The sequence below is a fragment of the Muntiacus reevesi genome, chromosome 5 (assembly GCF_963930625.1).
Source record: "Muntiacus reevesi chromosome 5, mMunRee1.1, whole genome shotgun sequence".
NCBI lineage: Eukaryota > Metazoa > Chordata > Mammalia > Artiodactyla > Cervidae > Muntiacus > Muntiacus reevesi.
Window position 1 is genome coordinate 42469208 of NC_089253.1, and position 24574 is coordinate 42493781.

Below are 24574 nucleotides of genomic sequence, written 5' to 3' on the forward strand. Positions count from 1 at the left end.
GTGTCACAAAAGGTGAGACGGGAGACATCTGGCTTGAAGGGTGTGAAGTTTGAAGTCCAGGAGCGGGTCTTCCCACTCCCACGTTTCCTTTGAGTCTCTGCCCTCTCCTGACCCCAGTGTTCCCACCTCCCGGCTCACACCCCTTTGCGTCCCTTATCTCCTAGTTATCAACACCCACATGCCCAGGAGTAACTCACAGGCCCTTCTGGGAGGCTGCCCTGCTCAAGTCTCTGCTGTTCCATCAGGGGCTGCAAGGACAAGACGCTGTTAAGCAGATGTGCAAGGGGAGGGGCTGAGATTCTGACAGAGTGCTGGGGCGGGAGGGCTCACCTGGGGGCCCTCTGCATCTGTGCAGACGCCGTTCACACTGGCCGGCTGTGAGGATGCCGGCAGGCGGGGGTGCACTCTGGAACAGCAGGGGCGACAGAGAACGCTAAGTGGTGGGGTTGCTCTGGCTCAGCCCTCTTTTCCTCCCCAGATGTCCCAGCTCTCACCCGTCCCGGGCGGCGGCAGGGGCCGTGTGGCTGTCTACCAGGTGCCCTTCGGGCAGACTGGCCGGGGGTTCTGGAGGAGGGGGCAGCTTTCTCCGTTCCTCTTCCTCCCTCTTTCTTTTCCGCTCCTTCTCCTGTTCCTCCAGCTGCCAAGAAATTCTGAGGTCAGAGCATAGAAGGTCCGGGGCGTTGGGGAAAACTGAAGTGTCTTAGCTCTGGTCTGACAGAACAGAAAGGATGGAGACGAGAATTCCAGAAGAAGGTGGGGATGAGGAGCCATGGGGAAGATGCTGTCTCTTAGTGCCACACAGGGAAAACGATGGCTCCCAGAGGTGAGGTGACCACAGGGTACCTTTGGCTCACATCTGGGAGAGCCTGGGGCAATGGGAAGAGGAGAAATGTCCTCTTCAAGCAGGAGAGTGTGCGGGGCCTGGGGCAGAGGGAGGGGGCCGGTGTTCCTCGGGTCCTGTCGCCCTCACCGCCGTGAGCTTCTCCAGCGCGCTGAACCGTTCCTCCCAGGCCACCGCGGACTTCTGGAAGGCCTCATGCCGCTTGATGAGGCTCTCAACTTCATCAACCGTGCAGCCCAGCTCGGCACTTCGCACCAACGGTTCCTGACTACATAGCCAGGCCTCCGCCACACCCGCGTCTCTCCCGAACACCAGCACCTCCAAAACTGCAGGGGGGGTGGGTTGCAGAGAGGGGGCAAGTCAGAGTGGGCAACGGCAGGGCACTGTGGCCACAGCAGCTTTGGGAGCGGGAACACCGAGAAGGACACCGCCCCAGAGCAGGAGCTCAGGGCAGAGCCAGGCAGTGCCCGGGCCACCCCCAGGTGCACCCCCCCGCCCAGGGCCTGGAGCCCTCGGCTGGTTTTCTACAGCGACTCACCAAGCTGCAGCCAGTCCATCTTCTCCTGCCACTTGTCAGCTGTCTCTTGGCGCCGTGTCTGAAGCTGAGACAGCTTCTCTGAGATCTGGGGAGGCACAGATGCAAATTAGCACTCAGTGAGGCCTTTGCAGGGCCCCTGGGGGTCTACTAATGATATCTTTTTTTTTTTAACTGTTTATTTTGTATCAGGGTATAGCTGATGAACAGTGTTGTGACAGTTTCAGGTGAATAGGGAAGGGACTCAGCCATACATACACATGTATCCATTCTCCCCCCAATCCCCCTCCCATCCAGGCCACCACACAATATTGACCAGAATTACATGTGCTGTGTAATAAGTCCTCACTAGCCGTTTTTTTATTTCAAGAGGTAGACAGAAAAATAAAATGGGGAAATCCCTGAACAACCCTGAGGGGATGGTGAAAGGTTTCAGCACAGAAAGAATGAGAAGGACCAGGCAGACTCCGGGGAGAAGCCAGCATTCAGGCCTCCCCGGTGAGGGTGACGGCTTTGCCTAGGCCTCGCCCACCTCCTCTGCCGCGTAGTGGCTCCTGGCCAGCAGCCCCTGCCCCATGTCGACACAGGAGGAGAAGCGGTCGGCCCTGGCCTCAATCTCGGCCTTGATGCCTTGGTGGTTCTTGATGACCAGGTCTGCGGAAGACACGTCCCTGGGGGCACAGAGACCGCATCACCCGCTGCCCACCACCCTCTTCCAGCCACGAACACGTAGCCCCCGGAGGCCACCTGGCACTGTGGGTCTCACCGGGGCCGCTCCTGGGCATCCATCTGCAGGTTCACCCCGTCCATCCACAGCATCAGCTCCCGGACAGCCTTGAAGAAGCGGAACTTGTCCGTGGTGTCCAGCAGCAGCTGGCGGCGAGCAGCAGAGCTCCCCTGAAGCTGCGCCCAGGCCTCGGCCACGGCCTGCATGTGGCGGCCGATCTCCTCGGCCTTGTCGCCGGCGTAGGCCTTCTGGAGCCGGTGGCCATCGTCCTGCACCTGCTGGACCTGCAGGGGCCCAGGTCAAAGTTAAGGTGAGCCGGGAGGCTCTGAGGGGCTGCGCCCTCCCTCGGTCCTGGCCTCTGCTCTCCACCTCCTGCCCTCCTTCCTCCTGCAGGGAAGCAGGAGGAGTGGGGAGGGGTGAGGGGGCCACTGGGAAAGATGAGGACTGGTGCTTAGAGTCAGCCCTGTCACACGCTGTCCTGTGGAGCCCTACTGGGGGGCCCGGGCTTAGCTGGGGGGTCAACGCTTTAAAAGGGCCACTAGCTGGTTGAGCTTTCAGAAGCCTGTACAGCACGTGGGGCACCTCAGAGATTGCTAGAAGATTTTTAGCCTAAAGAAGGGACTTGGGTGGGAGGAGCCTCTTGGGTTTAAACGGCTGGAGGAAGGATCTATGCTTATTTTTTGTAGGGCTAATGCCTGAGTGGGGCAACAGATGGATTTGAGTACAAAGGGAAGAATCTTCTAGCTCCCGGAACCATTTGAAAATGTCATGGGGCCGGACTTCCCTGGTGCTTAAGAATCCACCTGCCAGTGCAGGGAACCTGGGTTCCACCCCTGGTCCGGGAGGATCCTACATGCCGTGCGCTGCAGTGAAGAGCAGCCCCTATTCCACACAACTAGAGAAAGCCCGCATGCAGCAACAAAGACCCAGTGCAACCAAACATAAAAAGAAATGTAAAAAGAAGAAAATGTCACGGGCCCTCATAGAGCCTTGTCATTCCAGGTGTGGACACGGTGGCTAGATGTCCCCTGGTCAGAGATCATTCCCCGGAATCATTCTAAGTGCATCCCTACATGGCCCTGCAGGGCATGCCCACCCTCCAGTCCTTCCCCTACATTCCCCATCAAGTGTCCTCTAAGACACCGTCGCCCCCACCCACGCTTGGGTCAGACCTGAGCGCTGAGGGCCTGGATGTCGTGCTCGAAGGCACAGTGTCGGCGCTGCAGGGCCTCGGCGGCGTTGAGGTCCCGGCCGGTCCCGTCGGGAAGCTGCTGCTGCTTGTGCTGCACGCGCGCCAGGGCTTGGCGCGCCCCGTGCAGGAAGCGCTGCAGCTCGTGTGCGGCCGCCAGCACCTGGCCCCGCGTGTCCAGCAGCTCCAGCAGGTCAGCCCAGGCCTCGTTGAGGCTGTCCTTCCACTCGGCCACCGTGGCCCGGGCGGCGTGGCCCCCGGCGATGAGCCCGTTGGCCAGCGCGTTGGCGCCATCCACGCGCTCCTGGCCGATGGTGCTCGTGTCCCGCGAGAACTCACGGAATTTGTCCCGGAGCATCTGGTGGAGGAAGCCGTAGCCCAGACAACTCTGTGAGGCTGAAGCGTGTGATACCTACCTCAGGGATGGCAGGCGGCAAGTCCTTTCACACGGAGAACCCACTTCTCTTCCAGGGCCAAGTTGGTGAGCAAAAGCAACTGGTACCCACTGACCCTGCATTTGACGGACACCCCCAACCACCAGCTCCCAGTAAAGGGGTGCTTGGAACCTTTAGTCTTCTGACAAGGATACCCCAAGTACAGTCTATGTTTCTGCACCAGTGAGGGTCCAAACCGCCCCCCCCCAAACCACGGAGAGGAACCTCACGCCCCCTATACTGCTGAGTTCTGTCAGAAAAGAGTGACTGGTCACTTTCCTTTTGCCCACATCTATGTGCAGTCCCGCCTCCTCCTTTCTGCACAGTTCTTTCAACAAAACACCTCTAAACTCAACAAAGAGTGTCTGCACTGGTCTTGCGCCCCTGCCCCTTGGTGCTCCACCCAGGATGAGGCGCTGGTCCACCCCCTGGAAGCCCACGTGTGGCCACCGTCCTCCCCACACTCACAGTCACGTGCTCATAGTCCTGGCCCAGCTCGTGCGAGGCGGCCACCACCTCGCGCTCCTGGATCCACTGCTCCAGGTCGTCCAGCTCCCGGCGCAGCTGGCACAGCCGGAGGTGCTCCTGCAGACGCTCCCGCCGCTCACCCGCCAGCTCCTTCAGGCCGGCGTACAGCTTGTCCACCTGGGCTTGGCGGATCGACAGCCGGGTGCTGTGGGACATGGAGAGGCTGCTGCTCTGACCCCGGGCCTAGCCTTCGGGGTCCTGGCCCTCTTGGCCCCCCAACAACTTGGTACATCCCCACTTCCCCAGACTCCTAGATAGTTCTGTAGACACACAGGTCAGAAGGCTGTGCAGTCTCCAGGCCTTCCTCGATCTGGCTGCCCCCTCCCTCCCCCCACTCCCCACCCCTCCCCACCCACAGCCCCCGGGGCTGGCCCCCTTGCTGCCTGTGTTCTTGCCTCTCTGGATGCTCGTGGTCAATCATGTCTTGGCTGCTGGCTGCCAGCTGGTGGATGGTCTGGGCATAGTCGGCCAGGGCTTGTTCCAATACCTGATGCTTCTTCACCTCCGCCTGGGCGCTCAGCTCGTCCTGGGGAAGGAGACAGGGGCAGCAGGGGGTAAGGGTCGGGGAAAGAGAGACGCAGCCTGAGCTCCGCCCCGGCTCTCACCTTGGCCTTCTCCTGGCCCATCATGTGTAACTCCTGCTCGCCCATCCAGGCCTCGGCCTCTGCGGCATCACGGTAGAACTGCTGGGCCCGCAGGGCCTCCTCCAGTCGCTTCCCTCGCAGCTCCAGCTCGTGGCCCAGGCGCTTCCACATTTCCTGGAGCTCCGCCAGCTCGGGGCCTGCTGCCGCCGCGCCCAGGGTGCGCTGCCGCTCCGTCAGGTCCGCGATCCGGGGCTCGTGGCCCTGGATCTCCTTCTGCAGCGTCTGTCCGCAGCAACAGAGGAGGAGATGATGAAAGGCTTGCTGAGGGAACCCCCTTGCCCGACACTTACTCCACACAAGCCCCTCTTCACACTTCTGCTTCTCGTCCTTTCCGAGTCCTTCACGTCCCCTCTTTTCTGGCCCCAGGATATGACAAAGGTACCTCTTTAATCCACAGGATCTACTACTAGGGGAACCCACCATCCTGAGGTGAGGAAAGGGAACCACTGAAGTCTCAGATTATGCCCAGCATCAGGGACAGCCAGAGAAACCCCGGGTCTCAAGAAAACAAACTTTCGGGACTTCCCTGGTGGTCCAGTGACCCAGCCTCAATGCTCCTAATGCAGGGCACCTGGGTTCAGTCCCTCATCAGGGAACTAGATCCCTCATACTGCAGCTAAAAGTTAAAAGGTCCCTCGTGCGGCAATTAAGACCCAGGGAAGCCAAAAAAAAATAAAAAACAACTTTCAAGTCTGGGCAGGCTCTTGGGACCCCTTCTTTTCCCTTTAGGTCTGCCTCACCTGGTTCTTCTTCATGAGGAGCTGGACACTGGGCAGATCCTTGCCATGTTCCATGGAGCTAGCCATGGGTAGCCGCTCCGTCACCCACAACTGGATGAGAAATGGGGGGTTGTCCGTTGAGGTCCGGAGGGCAAAGCAACAGCCAGGGGGTTGGCTGGGAAGGGGTTCCCGGGGGAAGGTTTTCCAGGGCTCTGATTCTGGGGGCAAGGGGCCTAGAGGGTATCCTTGGGTGTCGCTAGGGGGTTGACTTCTAATGCCCAAGGGAAGAGATAACAAAGCCCTGCTGGCATCAACCCCCAGCACCCAGGAAGGAGACAGAGAGCCAAAGGCAGGGGGCTGTTTACCCCGATGGAGACTCTAACCCTGTCCCAGGTCCCGAAGACTCACGATCTCATCCTCCACGTCCCGGTGGAACTGGTGCTGTTCGCGGGAGGCCTGCAGGCGCCGGCAGCGCTCCTCCATGGGCTGGCACAGGGCCCTGAACTTCTCTTCCACTGCCCTGGAGGTCCTCTCCACCTCCCCTGCACCCTGGTCTTCCTGGGCCAGAGCTTTTGCCTGCGCCTGGATTGCCTCCACCTCCTTCTCTCGCACAGCCATCTCCCTTTCCAGCATCTGCCGACCGGAAGAGGAAGCAGATGTTAGCACCGTGCTTCCACCTTCAAAGTCAGCGGAGACACTAGTCTGTATCGAGCTGATCATGAATTCTTATCTGTACAGCTCAACCTAGGGAGAGTATCTCTTCCTGGCCGACATCAATGGATCTCAGACTTCAATATATCTAAGAATCCAGGTGGTGTGATATCTCTGCCAGTAATCAATTTATGGTCTCTCACTCTTCTCCCAGCCATCTCAGTTTCAAGTACACCTTTGCCCATTTTGAGTCCTGGAACCTGATGCTGTAAAGATTTTTCCTTGGTCAGCTGATGCAATACTAGGACTTGTCCATAGAGGGCGCTGGAGGGACACCACTATGCAAAGGCAGGCATGGGCTTCTATTTATGGTTCCAGCCTGTTTCTCTTCTAGCTCCTTCAGCATGAAGTATAAGGGACCTGGTGGCTCACAGCCTACAGCAAGTTTTGCTGGCATCCCAGTGGCATGCTGTCCAGCCTTGGCCTGCCAGCTTCAGACCCCTCTGGTTTGTGATACCCCAGCAAATTTCTACGGTATCCAGCAGGCCTCTGCCTTCTCCAACAAGGTCTGAAACTCAGCCTTGGGGTAGGGTAGGGCATCTCAGTACTTCCTGGGGATCCCCTCCCGAGTCCTAGGGACATAGCTCTTCCCTACATTTGCTATTCCTGTATTCATTAGGTCAGCAAATCCTGTCCCCTGCCTGTTTTTGTAAATAAAGTTTTATTGGCACACATCACACTATTCTTTTACACATCATCTGTGGCTGCTTTTACCCTACAAGGACAGAGCTGAACAGTTATGACAGAGACTGTTGCTGCTGTTGTTCAATCACTAAGTCGTGTCTGACTCTTTGTGACCCCATGGAGTGCAGCACGCCAGGCTTCCCTGTCCTTCACCATCTCTGGGGTTTGCTCAAGTTCATGTCCATTGAGTCAGTGATGCTATCTAACCATTTTATCCGACAGAGACTGTATGACCTTCAAAACTCAAAATACTGGATTTGGATGGATTTCTCCACATCTTAGAGAAAGCGGAATGAACTTTTTGGCCAATCCAATATCATTTGGCTATTTACAAAAAGTTTTTTCTGACACTTGCTTCGGCGTTCTCTTTACCCCATTGGGAGGTAACCACCTTTTATTAATTAAGAGTTCTTTCCCCTAAAGTTGCCTTTTTCAAGTTAGAGTGTGCCGTCTGTCTCCCAACTTTACTCGGACTGACACACATTCCTAGAGATTCCAACACTGGTGACCCGTGGAAATCGCTTTGAGAAATGCCAGTGAAGATTTGCCTGTGAGGCCCGGGAATGGCCTCGTGAATCCCAAGAGCTACTGACTCCCATCTCCTCTTTTGCCGTTCACCAGCCCCACCAAAGGCCCGCGGCGTACCTGCTGCTTCTTGAGCAGGATGTTGACGCTGGTGAGGTCCTTGCCGTAGTCGTCCGAGTGCAGCTGGGCCTGCAGGCTCTCCAGCCAGCTCTCCAGGGCAGAGCAGCTCTGGGCAAATAGCTCAGCTCTGTTGGCATCAAAGAGGCTGCGAGCTTTGGCCTGGGTGGTGGTCTCCAGCTCGTCCCAGCGCCGGTGCAGGTCCTCCAGCTTCTCCCACACCAGAGCTTTCAGCTCTGGCTTTTCCAGAGTCAGTTCCCGCCCTTCCTGGGTGTGCGACAAGGGAGGGGTCAGTGTCAGAATTAGATGCCACTGAACTTCACAGGCCAATAGCAGAAGGAGATCCAAAGGACAGCAGACACCTGAAGTGAGGGCAACCACACCAAGTTCTCGGGTGTTCTCCCAGCTTCCTAAACTTCCCTACCCTCGCTGCTGAGTAAACCCTTGCCTTCTTCAAGGACAGACCCGGTCTTGGTTCAGAGGCTACTGCACTCTCTCCTTATTGTGAGTTCCAGTGTCTCGTGGTGCTTGTGGTTTCCAGCGGCATGCTGCACACGGTCATGTGTCGTTGGCCATCATTTCATGTTTCTCAGCTCATCACCCTTCACCAAGGGGTCTCGCTTAGTTTCCCCACTCCCAGCATTTCTGCTTGAGGGCTCTGGTTTCTGGGAAGGTGAGGGCGTGATCTGCATGCCAGGCGGCCTGCATGTGCCAGGGAGTTACTGCCCCCCAAAGTGGCCCTCAGCCAGTGACAGGAAATTGGTGGATGAATACCGGGTGTGCTTGCTTTGGCTGGGATAACTTACGTCTGTTTCACATGGTCTCCCAGGTGTCCCATGAGGACTGAGCGCCAGGTGCCCCCTGGGGTCACTGGCATGGTAGTGGACCCTTCGCTGACCACCTTCCCTTCTCCACGTCATCTCCCCACCCCCTGGATCACCTCCCACGGAAGCGGCTTGCACTGGAAGCCTTGCTACTAGGTAAACAGAACCGAGACACTGTCTTCAGGCCGTTTTCCATATGCTGCCAGGATGAAGAGCGCCAGAGCCAAGCTCTGCTGGGTAACTTCACAAACCCTCAGCACAAAGCTCTTGTGCACTGTCCTTATGTGGTGATGGGGCTTTTCATGTCCCAGCCCACTTTTACCTCCATAGCCCCTCACACATCCTGTGCTACTGCCAGAGGACTTGCACTCTTGCCCCCATACAGGCGCCCCCCATGTCCACACCCCTGGTTTCCCGTTTCTCTACCAAGAAACATCTTCCCCCCAACATCTCTGCCTGTACAAATTCTACCCATCCTTCATGAATTTCCCTGCAGGCTCCTGCTTCTAGGATTCCCACATCTCCTCTCTCCTTAGCTTACTGGGCTCTCTCTGATTACATTCACTATGTTCTGCTTTGGGTTGAATTTAGCAGTTTATGTACATGTCTCAGAGCCTGGCTCTAGCATCATTCCTTGAGGGTGGAGCATGCAGTGGAATCACCTTTGTTCCCCATTCAGTGGCTAACACCAGGCCTAGCACCAAGTAAATATTTGCTGAACAAATGAAGAAACTAGATCCACACTGGTCTCTTCCTCTTCCCAACCGTCACGCCCTTGAGGGAAGGAAAGCATCTTTTTATGTACCTTGCAATACCTAGCAGAGTGCTGAGCACACAAGATGTTGTCCAGGAATACTCACTGAGTAGGAGTTAAGTTTTACCTGTGCTCAGCTCTTGAGGAAGAGCTGGAAGTGGAGACCAAGTGCCAGGAAAGCAAGACTCTAAAGCACAGTTGACAAACTGTGGCCCAAGGGCCAAATCTGGCCCACCACCTGTTCTTATAAATAAAGTTTTATTGGAACTCAGCTGCACTCATTCATCTATGTATTCTCTTTGGCTGCTTTGTGACACTGGCAGAGTCAAGTAGCTGCAGCAGAAACTGTGTGGCCCACACAACTTAAAATATGTACCGCCTGCCCCTTTTACAGAAGTTTGCCGACCCTGCTGAAGAGTATCATCCTGTTCTGGACCAAGAATAGATGTCACGCTGACCCAAAGCTGCAGGCCGCGTGTGTGCTAAGTTGCTTAGTAGGGTTCGACTCTTTGTGATCCTGTGGACCACAGGCCACCAGGCTCCACTGTCCATGGGATTCTCCAGGCAAGACTACTGGAGTGGGTTGCTATGCCCTCCTCCAGGGGATCTTCCTGACCCAGGGATGGATCCCGTGTCTCTTATGTCTCTTGCATTGGCAGGTGGGTTCTTTATGACTAGTACCACCTGGGAAGCCCAAGCTGCAGGCTGGCTCCCTGCTGATTTGTCCTTTTTCAAAGTGTTGGAGTCACTGGCCCACAGCCCTAAGACATTTGTCCTCCAGACCCGGGAGGTTTGGCTCCTAGGGCTCCATGATCTCTAAGCCCGATCCCGAAGCCGGGACCCTCCCCTGCATGGCGGCTGGGATGCTGACGGGAGGAGGCCCCGGACGCTCCCTTCCTGCCGCTGCTGTCCCCTCGCTCACCTTGTCCACCTTGTCCAGCCAGTCTTTGTTGGCGGCCAGCTCGGCCATGAAAGCCTGGTGCTTCTGCCACTTGGTGTGAAGGTTGCGGGCCTCGTCGTAGGACACGTCCTGCGCCGTCAGCATCTTCTCGTCGATCCAGAGCTTCAGCTGGACAGGGTAGCAAGTGGGGATGGAGGAGGGCGGAGAGCATTTCAGAGGGAGGGAAGCGTGAGTCTGGGAGGGGTCAGGGTGTGTCGGGGGAGCTGGGGGACTCGGGGAGAAGCCGGGCAGGGGTTCACTTGCTCAGCTGAGGTTCCAGGGGCCTCATTCTAGGCTCAGAGAGCGAGGATATTGTGGGAAAGGGGTGGCCAGGGAGTGTCAGAGGGGACGCGGCGGGTTGGGCGCCTCACCTCGTGACAGTCTTGTAAGAAGTGCTGCTGCTCTCGGTTGTCCCGAAGCCGGCCCAAAAGCTGCTGCACTGCTTCTTGATTCTTCTTGTGTCTGCAATGACAGGCCTTTGTGGAGCCCTTGAACTTGCTCTGAAAGGGTTATGACCCTCTAATTCAGCAGCCCCCAACATTTTTGGGCACCAGGGATTGGTTTTGTGAAAGACAATTTTTTCCCACGGACCAGGGTGGGGGCAAGGGATGGTTTTGGGATGATTTAAACACATTAAATTTATTGTGCACTTTATTTCTATTATAATTACACTGCTGCACCTCAGATGATCAGGCATGAGATCCTGGAGGTTAGGAACCCCTGCTCTATCTAACCTAGAGGCTCTCGGTCCTCCTCCTATGGGGACAATACCTTCCAGGAGATCCACGTGACAACCCAGGAATCCTGAGGTCCAGTGTCTAGCTACCCTAGGGGGCTTCATTTCACCCCAGTGTCAGGGAGGCAGAACTTCTCTGCCCAGGCTCTCCAACCACTTGGTTCTGCCTTCTCTAGGTTTGGTCAGCTCCTGACCCCCATCTCTGGATCTGAGTGCCGTGTTCATTCCGTTTTCACTTGGTTCCCTTTAGGGCCCCCACCTGCCCATCATCCTCACCCTACCTCCTCTCCACCGAGTCTGCCTTCTCCTGGATCTTCTCGGCATGGACATTGCCTTCCGACACCAGCTGGCGTCCGGCTTCCAGAAGACCGCGGATCCGCTCACCGTTGGCATCCATGGTGCTCATGAAGTCTTCCAGTTTTTTAATGGTGGCATCGGCTGCCTGGAGGGTCCCTGGCATCTCCGTGTGAGACAAGACATATTCCTGTGGGAGGGGAGACACTGAACTCACTGCCCAACTGCTCAGAAGGAACCTCCGAAGGGCGGCTGTCCAAGACACGGACGCCGCCCAGGGCGGGCAGGAGACTCTGGCTCAGAGACAGAGGGATGGTGCTGATTATGTGGAAGTCTCAGAAGGTTCAAAGGGAGCTGGACTGGAGTGCCTTTAATACTCCAAATCCTGCCCCATCTTATTTATAGCTGCTGTTTGCATTTCCTTAATAGTTATGATGAGCTAGGTTTTCTATTTCTTCTTATGTCAGTTTGGTTAAGTTACATTAACATCTCTTTTTTTTTCCACTTGCTTTTTTTTGGGGGGGGGGGCCACACCTCATGGCATGTGGAACTTTTCTGACCAACGATCAAACCTGTGCTCCTTGCAGCAAAAATGCAGAGTCTTAACCACTGAATTGCCAGGGAAGTCCCTCACCCTTTTGGCCGTGTTCGCCCTGCCGATCCTGCTTGCTCAGCTATCCACCTGCTGCCATTTCTGTCCCCATCCATCACTCCTTCACATTCCCCTGACCCCTATTTCCCACTTCTTCTTCCTGATTGGGACGTTGCCCCCCCCCCGGACTCTTACCTGGCTGCTGAGCACGCCTTCAGCCTGGCGAGCATCCCGCAGGAAGCCCTGGAAGCCGTGGGCCTGGGCCAGGCGGCCTTGCCGGCTCTCCCACATGCGGCCCAGCTCCTCCCAGCCAGTTCCCAGAGCTTCCAGTCGCTGCCGCAGGAAGAGGCACTGGGGATCGGCCTGGTCCCGGGTCACTTCCTCACCCACGGCCCGCAGCTGGCTGTACTCGCTCCGGGCCCGCTCCACCTCTCCCCGCAGGGCTGCATGTTGGGCCAGCAGGGCCTCGGCTTCAGGCAGGGTGGCCGGCCCTTCTTCAGAGGCCACAGAGGTCTGCGTGCGGCCGAGCCAGGCCTGGAAGTCATCCAAGCTGCGCAGGAAGTCCTGCAGCCGCCGCGCCTCGCCCAGCGACTCCTCTCGCCGCCGCATGGTGGCCCTGAGGTCCTCCCAGCCGGCCTGCACCTCTCCAAGCCGGGCGTTGATGGCAGGGGCTTGGGCGGGGTGGCCAGCAGCCAGGGCATTTGCCTCTCGGGTCAGTTCGCCCACCCGGGCGGCGATGGCCTCCAGGTCCCTCTCGGTGCCAGCCAGCTTGCGCTGCAGCGCCAGCACGCCAGCCAGGTCGTTGCCCAGGCCCTGGGTGGACTCGATGACCTTGGTCTTTTCTCTCATCCAAGCTTGTGTCTCCGTGCACTCTAAGTGGTAGTTCTGGATGCTCAGGGCTGACGTCAGGGCTGCCTTCTTGCCATCCGCCAGGGACCGAAACTGCTGCCACCTGAGTGCCGAGGGGAATCTGGGGTTGCTTGGCTTCTCTGCCCTGTCCAGGTATATTCTGCAGTCTCTTCCTGCTTCTCTCTCCCCTGATTTACGCTACCACCTGCTGTTTGCAGAGGCTGCTCCCCACTCACCTTCCTTCAACTCCTGTCTGCCCCCAGTCCAGGCCCCAGCCTCTTCAGACAACCTTTTCTCGTTGTTGCTGTTTAATCGCTAAGTCATGTCTGGCTCTTTGTGACGCCATGGACTGTAACCTGCCAGGCTCCCCCAGCCCATGGGACTTCCCGGGCAAGAATACTGGAGTGGGTTGCCATTTCCTTCTCCAGGAGTCTTCCTGACCCAGGGATCAAACCCCTATCTCCTGCATTGGCAGGTGGATTCTTTACCACTGAGCCGCCAGGGAAACTGCAGGCAGCTTTTAACCCATTTCCATGTCTTTCATCACCAGCCCCCTTCCCCTGGACATATTCCAGATGGCTTTCTCTCCTCATCTTTAGCCTCCATCTCATCCCTACAGAACTGCCTTCCGGCTGCCATCCTCTCTGTCACATCCTTTCTCACCCCACCTGTGGTTGAGCTGCTTCTGGGTATTGACAATGCTGTCCTTCCCTGGCGGGTTGGCCTTCAGCAACTGTTCTGCGATGTCATTCACGGCAGTGATTCTCGCAGCAAGTGCGTTCATTTCGGGCTCCAGGGTCTCAAACCTGATGGGTGGAAGAGCTGGAGGTAAGCGGAAGGAGGCAGTGGTGCACTGGGCCGCCTCCCTTAGGTGCCCAAGAGAACTCCTCTCTGTCAACATGAGGCTTATTTATAGGGGCCTCTGCATCTCTTCCTTACATGGTTCACAGCATCTGTGGATCAAGGGGGAGCCCCCCACACCCGCTAATCAACTAGAAAAACTGTCACCTCTAGAGCTGCTCAAAAATGTGAAAATTAAAGGTCAGGAATAGCTGGACAAATCAAACTAATCCCTAGCAGCGGACCTCACCCTTCAGCACAAGATCCCTTACTCCTCCTGGGACTTACCCCTTAGCTGCCTACCTGGGTCCCACCTTACCAATATGTGTTAAAAGATGAACTGACGACTAAAAAAATTTAAGTGATAAATATGTGAAGCATTATCTTTCCCCAGAAACATTTCATATTTCCCTAGAGCAGATTCTGCAAATGGGCCAGATAGTAAATATTCTGGGGCTTTCCTGGTGGCTCAGATGGTAAAGAATCTGCCTGCAGTGTGGGAGACCCAGCTTTGATCCTTGGGTCAGGAAGTAAGTATGTTAGGTTTGGTGAACCATTTGATCTTTCTCATATGTATTCAGCCAGGCTGTTTTAATGCTAAGGCAGACACAGGGATAATATGTAAATGAATGGGTATGACCATGTTCAGATAAAGTTTTATTTACAAAAACAGGCAGAGGCTCGATTTGACACAGGGGTGGTACTTTCCTGGCTCCTGTAATGCGATATCTTGAAAACAACAAGAAAAAAATCTTTCATTGTATTTTAAAAACCACCAGAAAATGTGACTATAGTTTGAGTAGTAGATGACATCAGGGAATTCCTAATTTTATCTGATAACGGTATTGTGGGTGGTTCTATGACAAAAACATGCTTTCTAAATTTTAAGATTTCTTATTCTGTAAATAAAGCTACTTTATGAGAGATTAATCCATGTCTCTGTCTAAAAGGCTTATAACTTCAAAGTCTTAGCTATTTTAAGTCTGCACATACAGTGATAAAACAATTTACTCATATCGCAAACTTCTACGTTCCTGGAAAGTACAGAGGTGAAACGTTCCCATTGGGGATTTGCTTTTGAAAAGGAAAATCAGTCTAACAGAGCATGATGCTGATGATTATTGAATCTGGCTGAGTCTGTTGAATAAGGTTTCTATTTCTGAGTATGTTTAACATTTTTCATTAAAACCAAAAACAGACACCTGCTAAGACTGAAAGTCGTAGCAGGAGCAGGCAGGTTATGGCGGGACATCACCCTACACGCTGGCCCCCAACTCACAAGGCCAGTCTGGAGGCAGGGGTGGGGGTGGGCGTGCGGGGCAGGGCGGGGCGGGGCGTGCGGGCGGGCAGGGCCTACCTCTGCTGCACGACCTCCAGGTCCTCCAGGCGCTCGGGCAGGGTCAGCCCGTTGAGCCACTGCTCCTTCTCCTCCACCCAGAGCCCGCAGGCCCCGGCCTCGCTGAGCATGGTGTAGAGCGCCAGGGCGGCCTCCAGGGCGCGGGCACGCTCGCCCGCCCGGGCCCGCAGCTCCTCATAATGCCGCTGCAGGGTGGGCACGCGACCCTGCACCTCGGGCGCGCGGCTCAGCGCGGGAGGCAGGGCCGCCGCCTGCTCCCTCAGCGCGTCCAGCGTGGGCCGGTGGCCCCGGATCTCTTCCTCCAGGGCCCGGTGCTGCCGGGCCAGGGCCTGCGTGGAGAACTCGTCGTGCCCCAGCTCAGGGCTGGACACCAGGCGCAGCGCGTCCACCAGCCAGGCCTCCATGTCGTTGGCGTCCGCCTGGAACTGGTAGAGGCTGGCGGCCTGGGCGAGCCGCTGGGCCCGCTCCTCCGCCAGGGCTTCCAGCCGCTCCCACTGGGCTTGGAGCTCGGCGGCGCGGGCGGCCGCCTGGCCGGCCCCAGGGTGGCCCTCGGCCACTAACTGCTGGCCCTGCTCCAGGGTGAGCTTCAGGGGCCCCAGGCGGCCGCTCATCTCGCCCCGCAGGGCGGTGTGCTTGTTGAGCAGGCGGAGGACACCCGTCAGGTCCCGGCCAGTTTCCGCCGAGGCCAGGAGGTGCTGCTGTTCCCGCACCCAGGCCTCGGCCTCGCCCACCTCCCAGAGGAACCGCCAGAGCCGCCGAGACTCCTCCAGCCGGGCCCGGCGAGCTGCTGCCAGTTCGCACAGCGACTCATAGCTCTTCTCCAGGGTGGCCACCCGCTCCGACACCAGCTGGGGGTCGCAGGGTTTGTACTCTGCAAAGGTCACACCAGAGGGCCAAGAGCTGTGACCCAGCCCTCCGACGCCCCGTGTGTACCCCCAGTTCCAAACCCCTCCCGCCCCACACTTCTCACTCTGTCACCCACCAACCACCCATCTCCTTTCCTGTCCCCAGGTTTTTCCCGTCTTGCTGCTTCGGCTCTTACTGTCCTCCTTCCCAGCCCCTCCCTTTCCCAGTCCCGTCCCCCGTTGTCACCTTTCCCGGGGTCGCAGAAGCGCAGCGCGGAGGCGCTGACCGCCCGCACCCTCTCGGCCTGCACGGCGATGTCGGCTTCCACCAGCTCATGCAGCTGCAGTAGGTCCTCCACTCCCGTCAGGTGTTTGCCTAGGTCCTGGGACTGCAGCCGGCCCTGCGGGGCATGCCGGGCATGTCGATGCCCGTTTGAGAGCCGCCCGGTTCCCTCCTAGCCGAGGCTCTTGCGCCGCCACGCTCACCTCGCCCTGTCTTCCAAGGATCAACCACAACCTGACTCTGAGCTGCTCCACTTGATCGCACCCACGTGAGCACGCCTGCTTCCGTCCGTCAGCCCTCACTCACACAGTGATCCCTGAGCGCTGTCCTGGCACCCTGGCCTCTGCACTCAACTCCCCTCCTGCGGAACGACTTTCTTACTAAATCCTGCCCCAGGAATCTCTGCGCTGACTCATTTTCTCGGCCCCAGAATTATCCCCGCCCTCCTACGATCTGGCTCCATCCCCGGCCCCCCCAGCGATCGTCATTGTCTCTCCAGGCCTATCTGCGTCCCCATCTCTCGCCTGGATTACCACTACAGCCTCGGACTGGTCTCTCGGCTCCCACTCTGGCTGCCCACAGCCCTTCTTCAAATAGCAGTCAAAGTGACATTTAAAAAAATGTGAAAATGCAGAATCACGTCTCTCCCCATTTTCAAAACCTTCTAAGCACTTTCAGTGCTCCATGTTACTCTGAGTAACATCCAAACTCCTTGACCAGGCCTGTGCGCCCTAAGTGAGCTGGCTACTTCCTCTCTGACCTCATCCCCTGCCCGCCCCACCGGCCTTGTTCTTATAGTCCCCGTGGGCCTCCTTTCTCATTGGAACGTGCCACACATGAGCAGGCCCAGGGTCTTTCTGTTCCTTCGGCCTGGGACATTCTTTCCTCAGAGCTCCCTGTGCTGGCTCCTTGGGACACTCTGCTCTCAGTTTAAATGGCATTCTTCAGGCAGGCCTTCCTGGACCACTCCATCACACGGCCTGTTGCCGTTTTTCTCATAGCTTTCACGCCCAGCTGCTATGTTGTTTATGGACGGGCCAAGGGCTTTATCATCAGTCTCCTCCCCCTGGAATGTGAGCCCAGGAGGACAGGGAGCCGTCTGCTCCGTCCATCTGAACCAAGGACAGGGCCCCGGACTGGTGCACACTCTGCAAAGACCTGGCTGAGCAGCTGAGGGAACCTGCTCGTCGCTGCCCACCACCCCCGCACGGTCCCGACCACCTCGGCCCGACCGCAGCATCCGTGGGTACCTTCATCTCTTCCATCCAGTCCATGAGGTAGAGCAGGTCCTGGAACACCTTCTGCAGCTCCAGGCTGAGGAGGAGCCGCTCCCGCCGGGCGGCCACCATCTGCCGCAGGAAGTCCCAGAGTCGGGACACGTTGTGCTGCCGCGCGGCGATGCGCTTGATGTCGTGGTAGCGCTCGGCGGCCAGCTCTGCGGCCACGGCGTCCACCGCCTGCACCCGGCCGCTGTAGGCCACGATGTCCGTCTCGATGGCTTCGTGCTTCCGCACCGCTGCCTCCACGGCGGCCAGCTCCAGGCCGAAGTTGTCCTGGGGCGGGGACCACCGCTCTGCTCACCCCCTGCCCCCCACCCCCCAGAGCACTTCTGCTGCAAGATGCCAGCTCCAGGGGGTGGTTCTAGGCGTCCCTTCTGTCCCACCCCATCCTGGCTCATCAGCCCTTCTCCTGTTCAAGCCTCCAGTCCCCAGGTTCTTGGTCTGCTCATCTGAGCCATGGAGTTCTTATTTCATTAGCTCCCCACGCAGCAGGGCTCCTTGTCCACCTCTGTCTCTCTCACTCCCCGCCTCTCCAGACCTGCCTGGGCGGGCCAGGAGCCCCCCCCCCCGCGTCCTACCTGGGACACCAGGCGCTGGTTCTCGCTGAGCCAGGTCTCCCGCATGGCGGCCTTGCGGTCGAAGCGGGCGGCCAGCTGCTCCAGCTTCTCCTGGCGGATGAGCTCTGTGCGCAGGGCCAGCTCGCGCTCGTGCTCGGCCTTCTCAAGCCGCTCCCAGGCCTGCAAGGTGGAGACCGGGTGAGCGCCGCCGAGGGGCCGGGGCTCAGGAAGTGAGGGTGGGGAGGGCTCACGAGGCTGGGGGTGGTGCACAGGGTGGGTCCCAGGGCAGCTCGGTCTGGTGGGTCTGTGGAATGCGATCAGATGCCTGTGCAGGTAAGTGTGAGGAGCTGGGCGTGCGGCGGCTGTGCCACGGAGCCACGTGAGAAACACGTCAGCTGTGGACTGAGACAAGTGGAAATCGCTGGACTCGTCTGCAGTGGTGGGACTGGGGGGGTGAACCCTATTACTTCTGTTAATCTTCTGTTGTTTGTGGGGAAAAAAAACACAATGAAATAAAAGTAGGGCCAGAGAGCTGGGGACGTGCTGAGCAGGATAAGGCACTGGGATCTAATTTGCATGGAGAGACAGACAGAGGCGCAGGGGAAGATGTGCAGGCCCCGGGAGAGGTCATGGGAGTTCCACCTGCCCTGGGATGGGTGGAGGGCAGGGGTGCAGTGGGCTGAGGGGTTCAGGCAAGGACAGGAGGGGCTGGGGCTGAGGGTGGGTCGCCCAGGACACGGAAGGGAGGCTGTGGACCTTGTTGATGTCGGAGATGAGCCGGCCCTCGCGGGGCGTGTAGACCTTCTGGTTGTTGGCCCGCAGCTTGCTCTGGATGGTGAAGAGCAGCACTTCCAAGTTCCCTTTCTCGGTGAACCTGAGGCAGGAGGCCGCGTCGGGTCAGAAGCAAAGCCCTTGAGGGGCCCGGGGTCTCTTTATGTTTCAAAATGAAGTGTCTCGTGTTGCTTTTCATCTCGTATAAGCTTTGTGGGAAAGCCAGAAAATCCTGGCAAAATCCTCGTTTAAAAAGAACCTAATTTTATTTATTATTTTTTAAGTATTTACTTTAACTAGTTAATTTATTCGACTGTGCTGGACTCCAGTTCTTTAGCTGCGGTATTCAAACTCTTAGTTGTGGCATCTGGGATCCAGTTCCCTGACCAGGGATAGAACTAGGCCCCCAGCATTGGGACTTCGAAGTCCTAGGACCAAAAGGGAAATCCCAAGAACCTAATTTTAAAACAACTGAAAACAACACAGATACAAGCACCGTCACCCTTGGGCACGCAAGTCTGCAGATGGAATCATATCAGAACCATGACTAACATTTGTTGAGGACTCACTCGCTATCCGCCAGGCCCTGCTTTCAGGGCTTTGCACACATTAACTTGTTTAGTTCTCACTACACGCTTTCATAACCCTCATTTTCCCGATGAGAAAACTGAGGCACAGACGGGCTAAATAAGATGCCCAATGCTCACCAGGGCTAGATGGCAGAGCTAAGATTTGAACTCAGGTACTCTGAACTTTGGTTGCTTAACACTGCTCTCTGCTGTCTTCTAACACCTATGTTTCATGAATGTCTTTTCAGGTCAATAAACGCAGTTCTTCAATATTGTTTACAGTGGCTGTCCCATGACTTATTTTTCTTTTACAAAGGTCACCTTTGTGCCCAGAAGAGGACTTTCTGGGTCAAAGGGCACACCTCAAATCATTCCCCGGAAAGCACAGAAAGGGGTGTTTCTGGAATAACACTAGTTTTGGAGCCAAAACATGTTAACTCCAAAAGGGGTCACAAATAAAAAATAGAAATTTTAGCATGTTCTGTGTAGAATTGCCCAACAGTCAAGCCACACTTCAATACTCAAGTGCTAGAATACATAAGTGGTAAGAACCTGTGCAGCATGCAAGTGACCAGTCACATATCTGTGTTGCCAGCAATGACCACCTGTCAGGTCCAATGCCCCATCCTTAAACTAGGATTGGATTGTTGCAACACCCAGAACAATCTTATCTGAGTGGACTGTACCGGTTCTATGTACTACAGCAATCATTTCCATAGCATGATTTCGTGTAATGGATAATTATTATTATTTTAATTGCTTTGGTGCTGCTCCTGGCACTCTGAGCTGGGGGAATGAGCATCACTGGATTTCTGTGCTGCCAAATTTCCCTCCTAAAAGGCCTCCCTAATTTAGGCTTCCTGTGTGTGAGCACAGCTCAGGGCAGGCCAGCCGAGGCTGGGTGAGGCCCAGGGACACCTACTTGGGTGGCTTCTCCACGGTGCGGTAGGAATTGAAGGACTGGAGCTGGTTCTGGACTCCGCTCAGGGAGTTGGCCAGCTGCCGGTCATTGAGGGTCACGATGGTCTGCTCGATCCACTGGAGCAGCTCAGAGGCCAGGGATTCATACTTCTCCACCAGGCGCTCTGCCTCCATGGCGTGGTCCAGCACCTGCGAGACCATGATGAGGGCTCCCTGGCCCAGTCCTCCCCTGCTCCCGCTTCAGGGGAGCAGGACCCCGGGCCAGGCGTCCCCCGGCCTGTGCGCCCGCCAGCCCCGTGCTGGAGTGTACCTTGCCAATTCTTTTCCCTTCCACGGCCAGGGCTTTCATCTTGGAGAAGTAGTGGTAATAAGTAGCCACGTAGGTAATAATTGATTTCTCATCTGGTTGGTCCACATTCACATCTGAGAAAAAGGACCACTCAGGTCAGGCAGAGATTAGAAACCTGCCTCCTGGAAGTAGGCCCACAATCTGAATCACTTACTCCAGTCCCAATCCCAATCACTTATTCCCCTCCCAGGCCCATGAGGTTATCTCTCCAGCTCCCTTAACCATTTGGACTAAAAGGGCATGAAAAGCTAACTTTTTTTTTTCTCCAACAAACAAGCAGAGAATAAAACCCAGATGCCCCAAAAGGCTTTTACCCAGTTTTCCCAATGGAGACCAAAAGGAGTTGCTTGGTAAGAGGGCATGGGAAAAGGGGCTACTGGTGGGATGGAAAACACGGAAAAAACAACTAAGTCCCAAATCTGCCCAGGGCACTTCAGAAGGCGCATTTCCAGCAAGGAAGTTGTTTGGCCCTTCTGTCCTGCTCTTTTCTGCAACAAGACTGCTCTCTGCTCTCCCAGGGAGGCAGCTGAGGAAACAGGCTTCTAGCGCCAGGCTGCCTGAATTCAAATCTCAGCTCCTCTAGCAGTGTGACCTTTACAGAACTCTGTCTTCTCTTCCATAAATGGAGCATAATGATGAAACTGATTTCAAAACGGGGTATTGTGAGAATTAAGTCAGTTAGAGCATCTCAAGTAGGTGGCACTAGGGGTAAAGAACACGCCTGCCGATGTGGGAGGTGCAAGATTCCTGGGTTCGATTCCTGGGTCAGGAAGATCCCCTGGAGGAGGAAATGGCAACCCACTCCAGTATTCTTGCCTGGAGAATCCCCATGGACAGAAGCGCCTGGTGGGGTACAGTCCATAGGGTCGCAAAGAGTCAGACACTACTGAAGCAGCTCAGCATGCAAACGCAATGCCAGGTATAAAACAAAGCCCAGTGGTTATTCCCGGTCTCATGGGTATTAGATCAGAATCATAGGGACCAACCAGCAGGGTCAACTGACCATAAGGCCAGTGTTTGGTGAGATCTCAAGGTCACAGAGCTCAATTTAGAACCCTATAATTTGGGGGCCCTTAGAGACCTTGTAGACTAATCTCATTTTACTTTTTATTGTTTTAATGTTTTGGCCATCCCATGCAGCACTGCAGGATCTTAATTCTTCATGCCCCTTGCATTGGGAGTGTAGAGTCTTAACTGCTGGACTGCCAGGGAAGTCCTTCTTCTTTTTTTTTTTTTTTAAATCTTCTCATTTTAGAGTTGAGGAAACTGACCCACAGAGAGGCCAAGCAACTAGCCCCATGTCACAGAGCTGCTTTGTGGAGGGCTGGGATAGAACCATCCTCCACACGGGGCTGCCTTTCTTCCTACACTGAAATAGAATTTTCATGACATAAAATTCACCCTTTTAAAGTATACTGTTCCGTGGGTTTTTGTATATTCACAGGGTTGTGCAACCATCACCATGATCTAATTCCAGAACACTTCCATCACCCCCCCAAGGAAACCAGGTAAACCACTGGCAGTGACTTCCGTCCTCCCCGCCCTCAGCTCCTGGCAGCCGTCATCCACCTTCTGTCTCTAGCCCACAGCCACTCTTTCACATAGCTCTGCCCCACCTTCAGGATCCAGCAGCTTCGTAAGTCCCAGCTCCTTCTCAGCCAGATTGAAGGCATTCTGCAGATTGTAGTGTGCATTACACTTCTTCAGGGACTCAAAATCCAGCAGGTCTGGCCTGGGTAGGGAGGGAATAGAGAAGGAATCAAGGGCATGTGAGAGCCTAAAGAGGAAAAGGAAAGCCACCCCATCTTGATCCCTAAGTTCCTAAGCCCCCAACCCCCACTGCACCTCCCCACCTCGACTTCCCATCGCAAGCCCTCTGTGCAGGAAGCGCCCCCACATTCTGGGCTCTTCTCTGAACATTCACGCCTCCTGACTGCCGTGGAGCTCAGCTTGTCTCACTTCTTTGTCTACCTGTGTGTGCGGGCCCCTGGGTCATCAACCCAACCAGCAGCTCAGACAGGCTGGCCAACCCCCGTCTTCTCACCGGTGTTTATGCACGATGGCGTTGAAGGCCAGCCCATCTCTCCAGCTGGTGGTGAAGTTGTGCACGTTGACATTGGGGTACCTATAAACAGAGGCCGGGATAGACAGTGAGTAGGCCTCAAGGATGGATCCCCAGCTCATGGTTCCTGGGCCCCCATCCTTCCTTCCTACTGCACAGCCTTGGTGCATCCAGCCCTCCAAGGCCATGCTCTCTGGCAGCCTCACCCGGCAGTCTTCATCTGGCACCAGAGCAGCAAGGCATCCTTGGCTGACTTCTTCTCCTTGTTATCTTCTGTTTCCACACTTATGTCTTGGATCTAAGAAGGGAGGAAGGAAAGAAAGCCCTCACTTCCTGAACAGGGGCTCCCGGAGTTATCAGAGATGCTCAGGGTTATCAGAGATGTCCTGGAGTTATCAGAGATGCTCGGAAGCTGCTCCTTAGACTCCTCAATTAGGGGCCTAGGGATAGAGCCTGGGTCCTTTCTTCTTGGACTAATGACCACAGAACTCCAGGTCAAAAGGATTTGAGACAGCAGAAAGGGGTGGGAGTTCAGAAGAGGAAGTGCCTTGAAGGCAAAGATGCTGGTTCCTGCTGTGGGGGGAAACTACAGGTGGAAAAGTGACCTTTTCCTGAGAGCTGGGCTTCAAAGGTGAAGCTGAAGGAGCTCTGCTTAGGGCTGGAAGGAGCAGGGGAGTTACACCCAGGGTGTAAGCAGGGCGATCAGGAGAGCTGTGATGGCATTAGGACCCTGGGCTGGCGATGCTCAGAACATAAGGAGGAGCTGGGTGGCTGTTCTTTTGAGGGAGGCGAGCAGAGTTTGGGGTAGAGGAGTGGACTGGTGACCAGACCCCAAATGCAGTTCTAACACTCTCTGTGGTGAAGTACCCATCTGTAAAATTTCCCATCCTTTGTGCCCCCAAATGTGGTCCTCTAGCAGACCAGGCCACAGGGAATTTGCCACAGGAGTTTGACAACACCCACGCTGGCCTCTGTCCTGTTTAATGACAGGAGTCCCCTGCCCCAGGGTGTGAGGTTCTGGGCCGCCCATGTGTGCAGTGGCCGTGGGGGCTGCCGCACCGGTGCGCGGGGCACACGCCGGGTGCCACCGTGCGGGTACCTGAAATCGAAGGATGATGGTCCACACCAGCCCGAGGGTCAGGCGGTGGTTCCCGTCCACGATGTCATGCGAGCCCATGTTTTCCAAGTGCACTTTTTGCTCCTTCAGGAACTGCAGCGCCTTGTCCACATTCTCCAGGCAGTGGATCCGCATGCGGCCCTTCGTGGGCTTTGGCTGTGGAGGGAGCGGACACAAAGCTGTGGGCCTGTGGGCCTCCTCCTCCTTCCCTCCTGGCTTTCCCGGGGCCCTGCTTCCTACGGCTTCCCCATGACCTCCCTCAGGAACACAGGCACCGCCCGGGGAAGTTAAAGCTGAGTTGCAGATGAGGCTTGGGGCAGATTAAGATTCCCAAGGGAATTAATTGCACCCGGAGTGAGTGGGGAAAAAAATGTTTTCAATGGGGCCACTGTTCCTGTCTCCATGAAGCAATGTTCCCGGTTTAATCCACGCAGCAAAGCCTCTCAAACTGAAACCATCCTCTGAGCAGAAGGCAGCCACTGCTTTCTGTTCCGTGGTGTCACTCTTCTCGCTCAGGGCCACCCCAGGGCCTGTCCCCCTGGCCACTGTCTCTCAGGCCACCTCCTCCCCAGTGACCCCAGCTCACCAGTGTCTCCCCTGAGAGCACCTCGAGGAGCCTCAGGAGGTTCCGTCCGTCCCGGAGGTCGCTGTACAGGTCTCCCACCCGGCATGTCACCCGGGCCAGGTGCGAGTTGACCCACTTGGTGAAGGTTTTCTTCTGCACAGCTTCTCGCTCATCTATGGCGGCAACATGGGGTCATTTCTGCCCTTCAAGAACCGGGCGCCTGCTTCTAAACACCAGTTGGTGGGGGTGGGAAAGTGAGGTCTGGGGAGGAGGAAGGGAAGGAAGATGGCCGAGGAGAAAACCCATAACTTGAAAAATCGGGAAATAAAGAAATTGGAATGAGTTCATGAGCAGGGTCAAGAACAAAAATGAGAGACAGAGAGACAGAAAACAGGCTTTGAGAAGGAAGGATGAA

At 56.1% G+C, this 24574-nt stretch overlaps 1 protein-coding gene across 3 annotated transcripts in view; it reads right to left on the minus strand.

The window, feature by feature from the left end:
• Positions 1-24574, minus strand: part of SPTBN2 (spectrin beta, non-erythrocytic 2) — a 39690-nt gene that overhangs the window by 2681 nt on the left and 12435 nt on the right. For all 3 annotated transcript variants that reach the window (XM_065937822.1, XM_065937824.1, XM_065937821.1), the window contains 31 exons: positions 24181-24332; positions 23577-23750; positions 22684-22775; positions 22460-22540; positions 22032-22147; positions 20377-20489; positions 20068-20255; positions 18562-18679; positions 17827-17985; positions 17219-17521; positions 15933-16086; positions 14841-15711; positions 13312-13449; positions 11990-12746; positions 11190-11392; positions 10544-10634; positions 10155-10301; positions 7658-7921; positions 6026-6250; positions 5639-5728; positions 4860-5120; positions 4650-4780; positions 4195-4399; positions 3276-3650; positions 2143-2387; positions 1909-2047; positions 1380-1464; positions 971-1167; positions 495-637; positions 331-406; positions 198-248 (listed from right to left, as the gene is read on the minus strand). In XM_065937822.1, the coding sequence (XP_065793894.1) occupies positions 198-248; positions 331-406; positions 495-637; positions 971-1167; positions 1380-1464; positions 1909-2047; positions 2143-2387; positions 3276-3650; positions 4195-4399; positions 4650-4780; positions 4860-5120; positions 5639-5728; positions 6026-6250; positions 7658-7921; positions 10155-10301; positions 10544-10634; positions 11190-11392; positions 11990-12746; positions 13312-13449; positions 14841-15711; positions 15933-16086; positions 17219-17521; positions 17827-17985; positions 18562-18679; positions 20068-20255; positions 20377-20489; positions 22032-22147; positions 22460-22540; positions 22684-22775; positions 23577-23750; positions 24181-24332 (6344 nt within the window). The remainder of the gene's footprint in view (positions 1-197; positions 249-330; positions 407-494; positions 638-970; positions 1168-1379; positions 1465-1908; positions 2048-2142; positions 2388-3275; positions 3651-4194; positions 4400-4649; positions 4781-4859; positions 5121-5638; positions 5729-6025; positions 6251-7657; positions 7922-10154; positions 10302-10543; positions 10635-11189; positions 11393-11989; positions 12747-13311; positions 13450-14840; positions 15712-15932; positions 16087-17218; positions 17522-17826; positions 17986-18561; positions 18680-20067; positions 20256-20376; positions 20490-22031; positions 22148-22459; positions 22541-22683; positions 22776-23576; positions 23751-24180; positions 24333-24574) is intronic.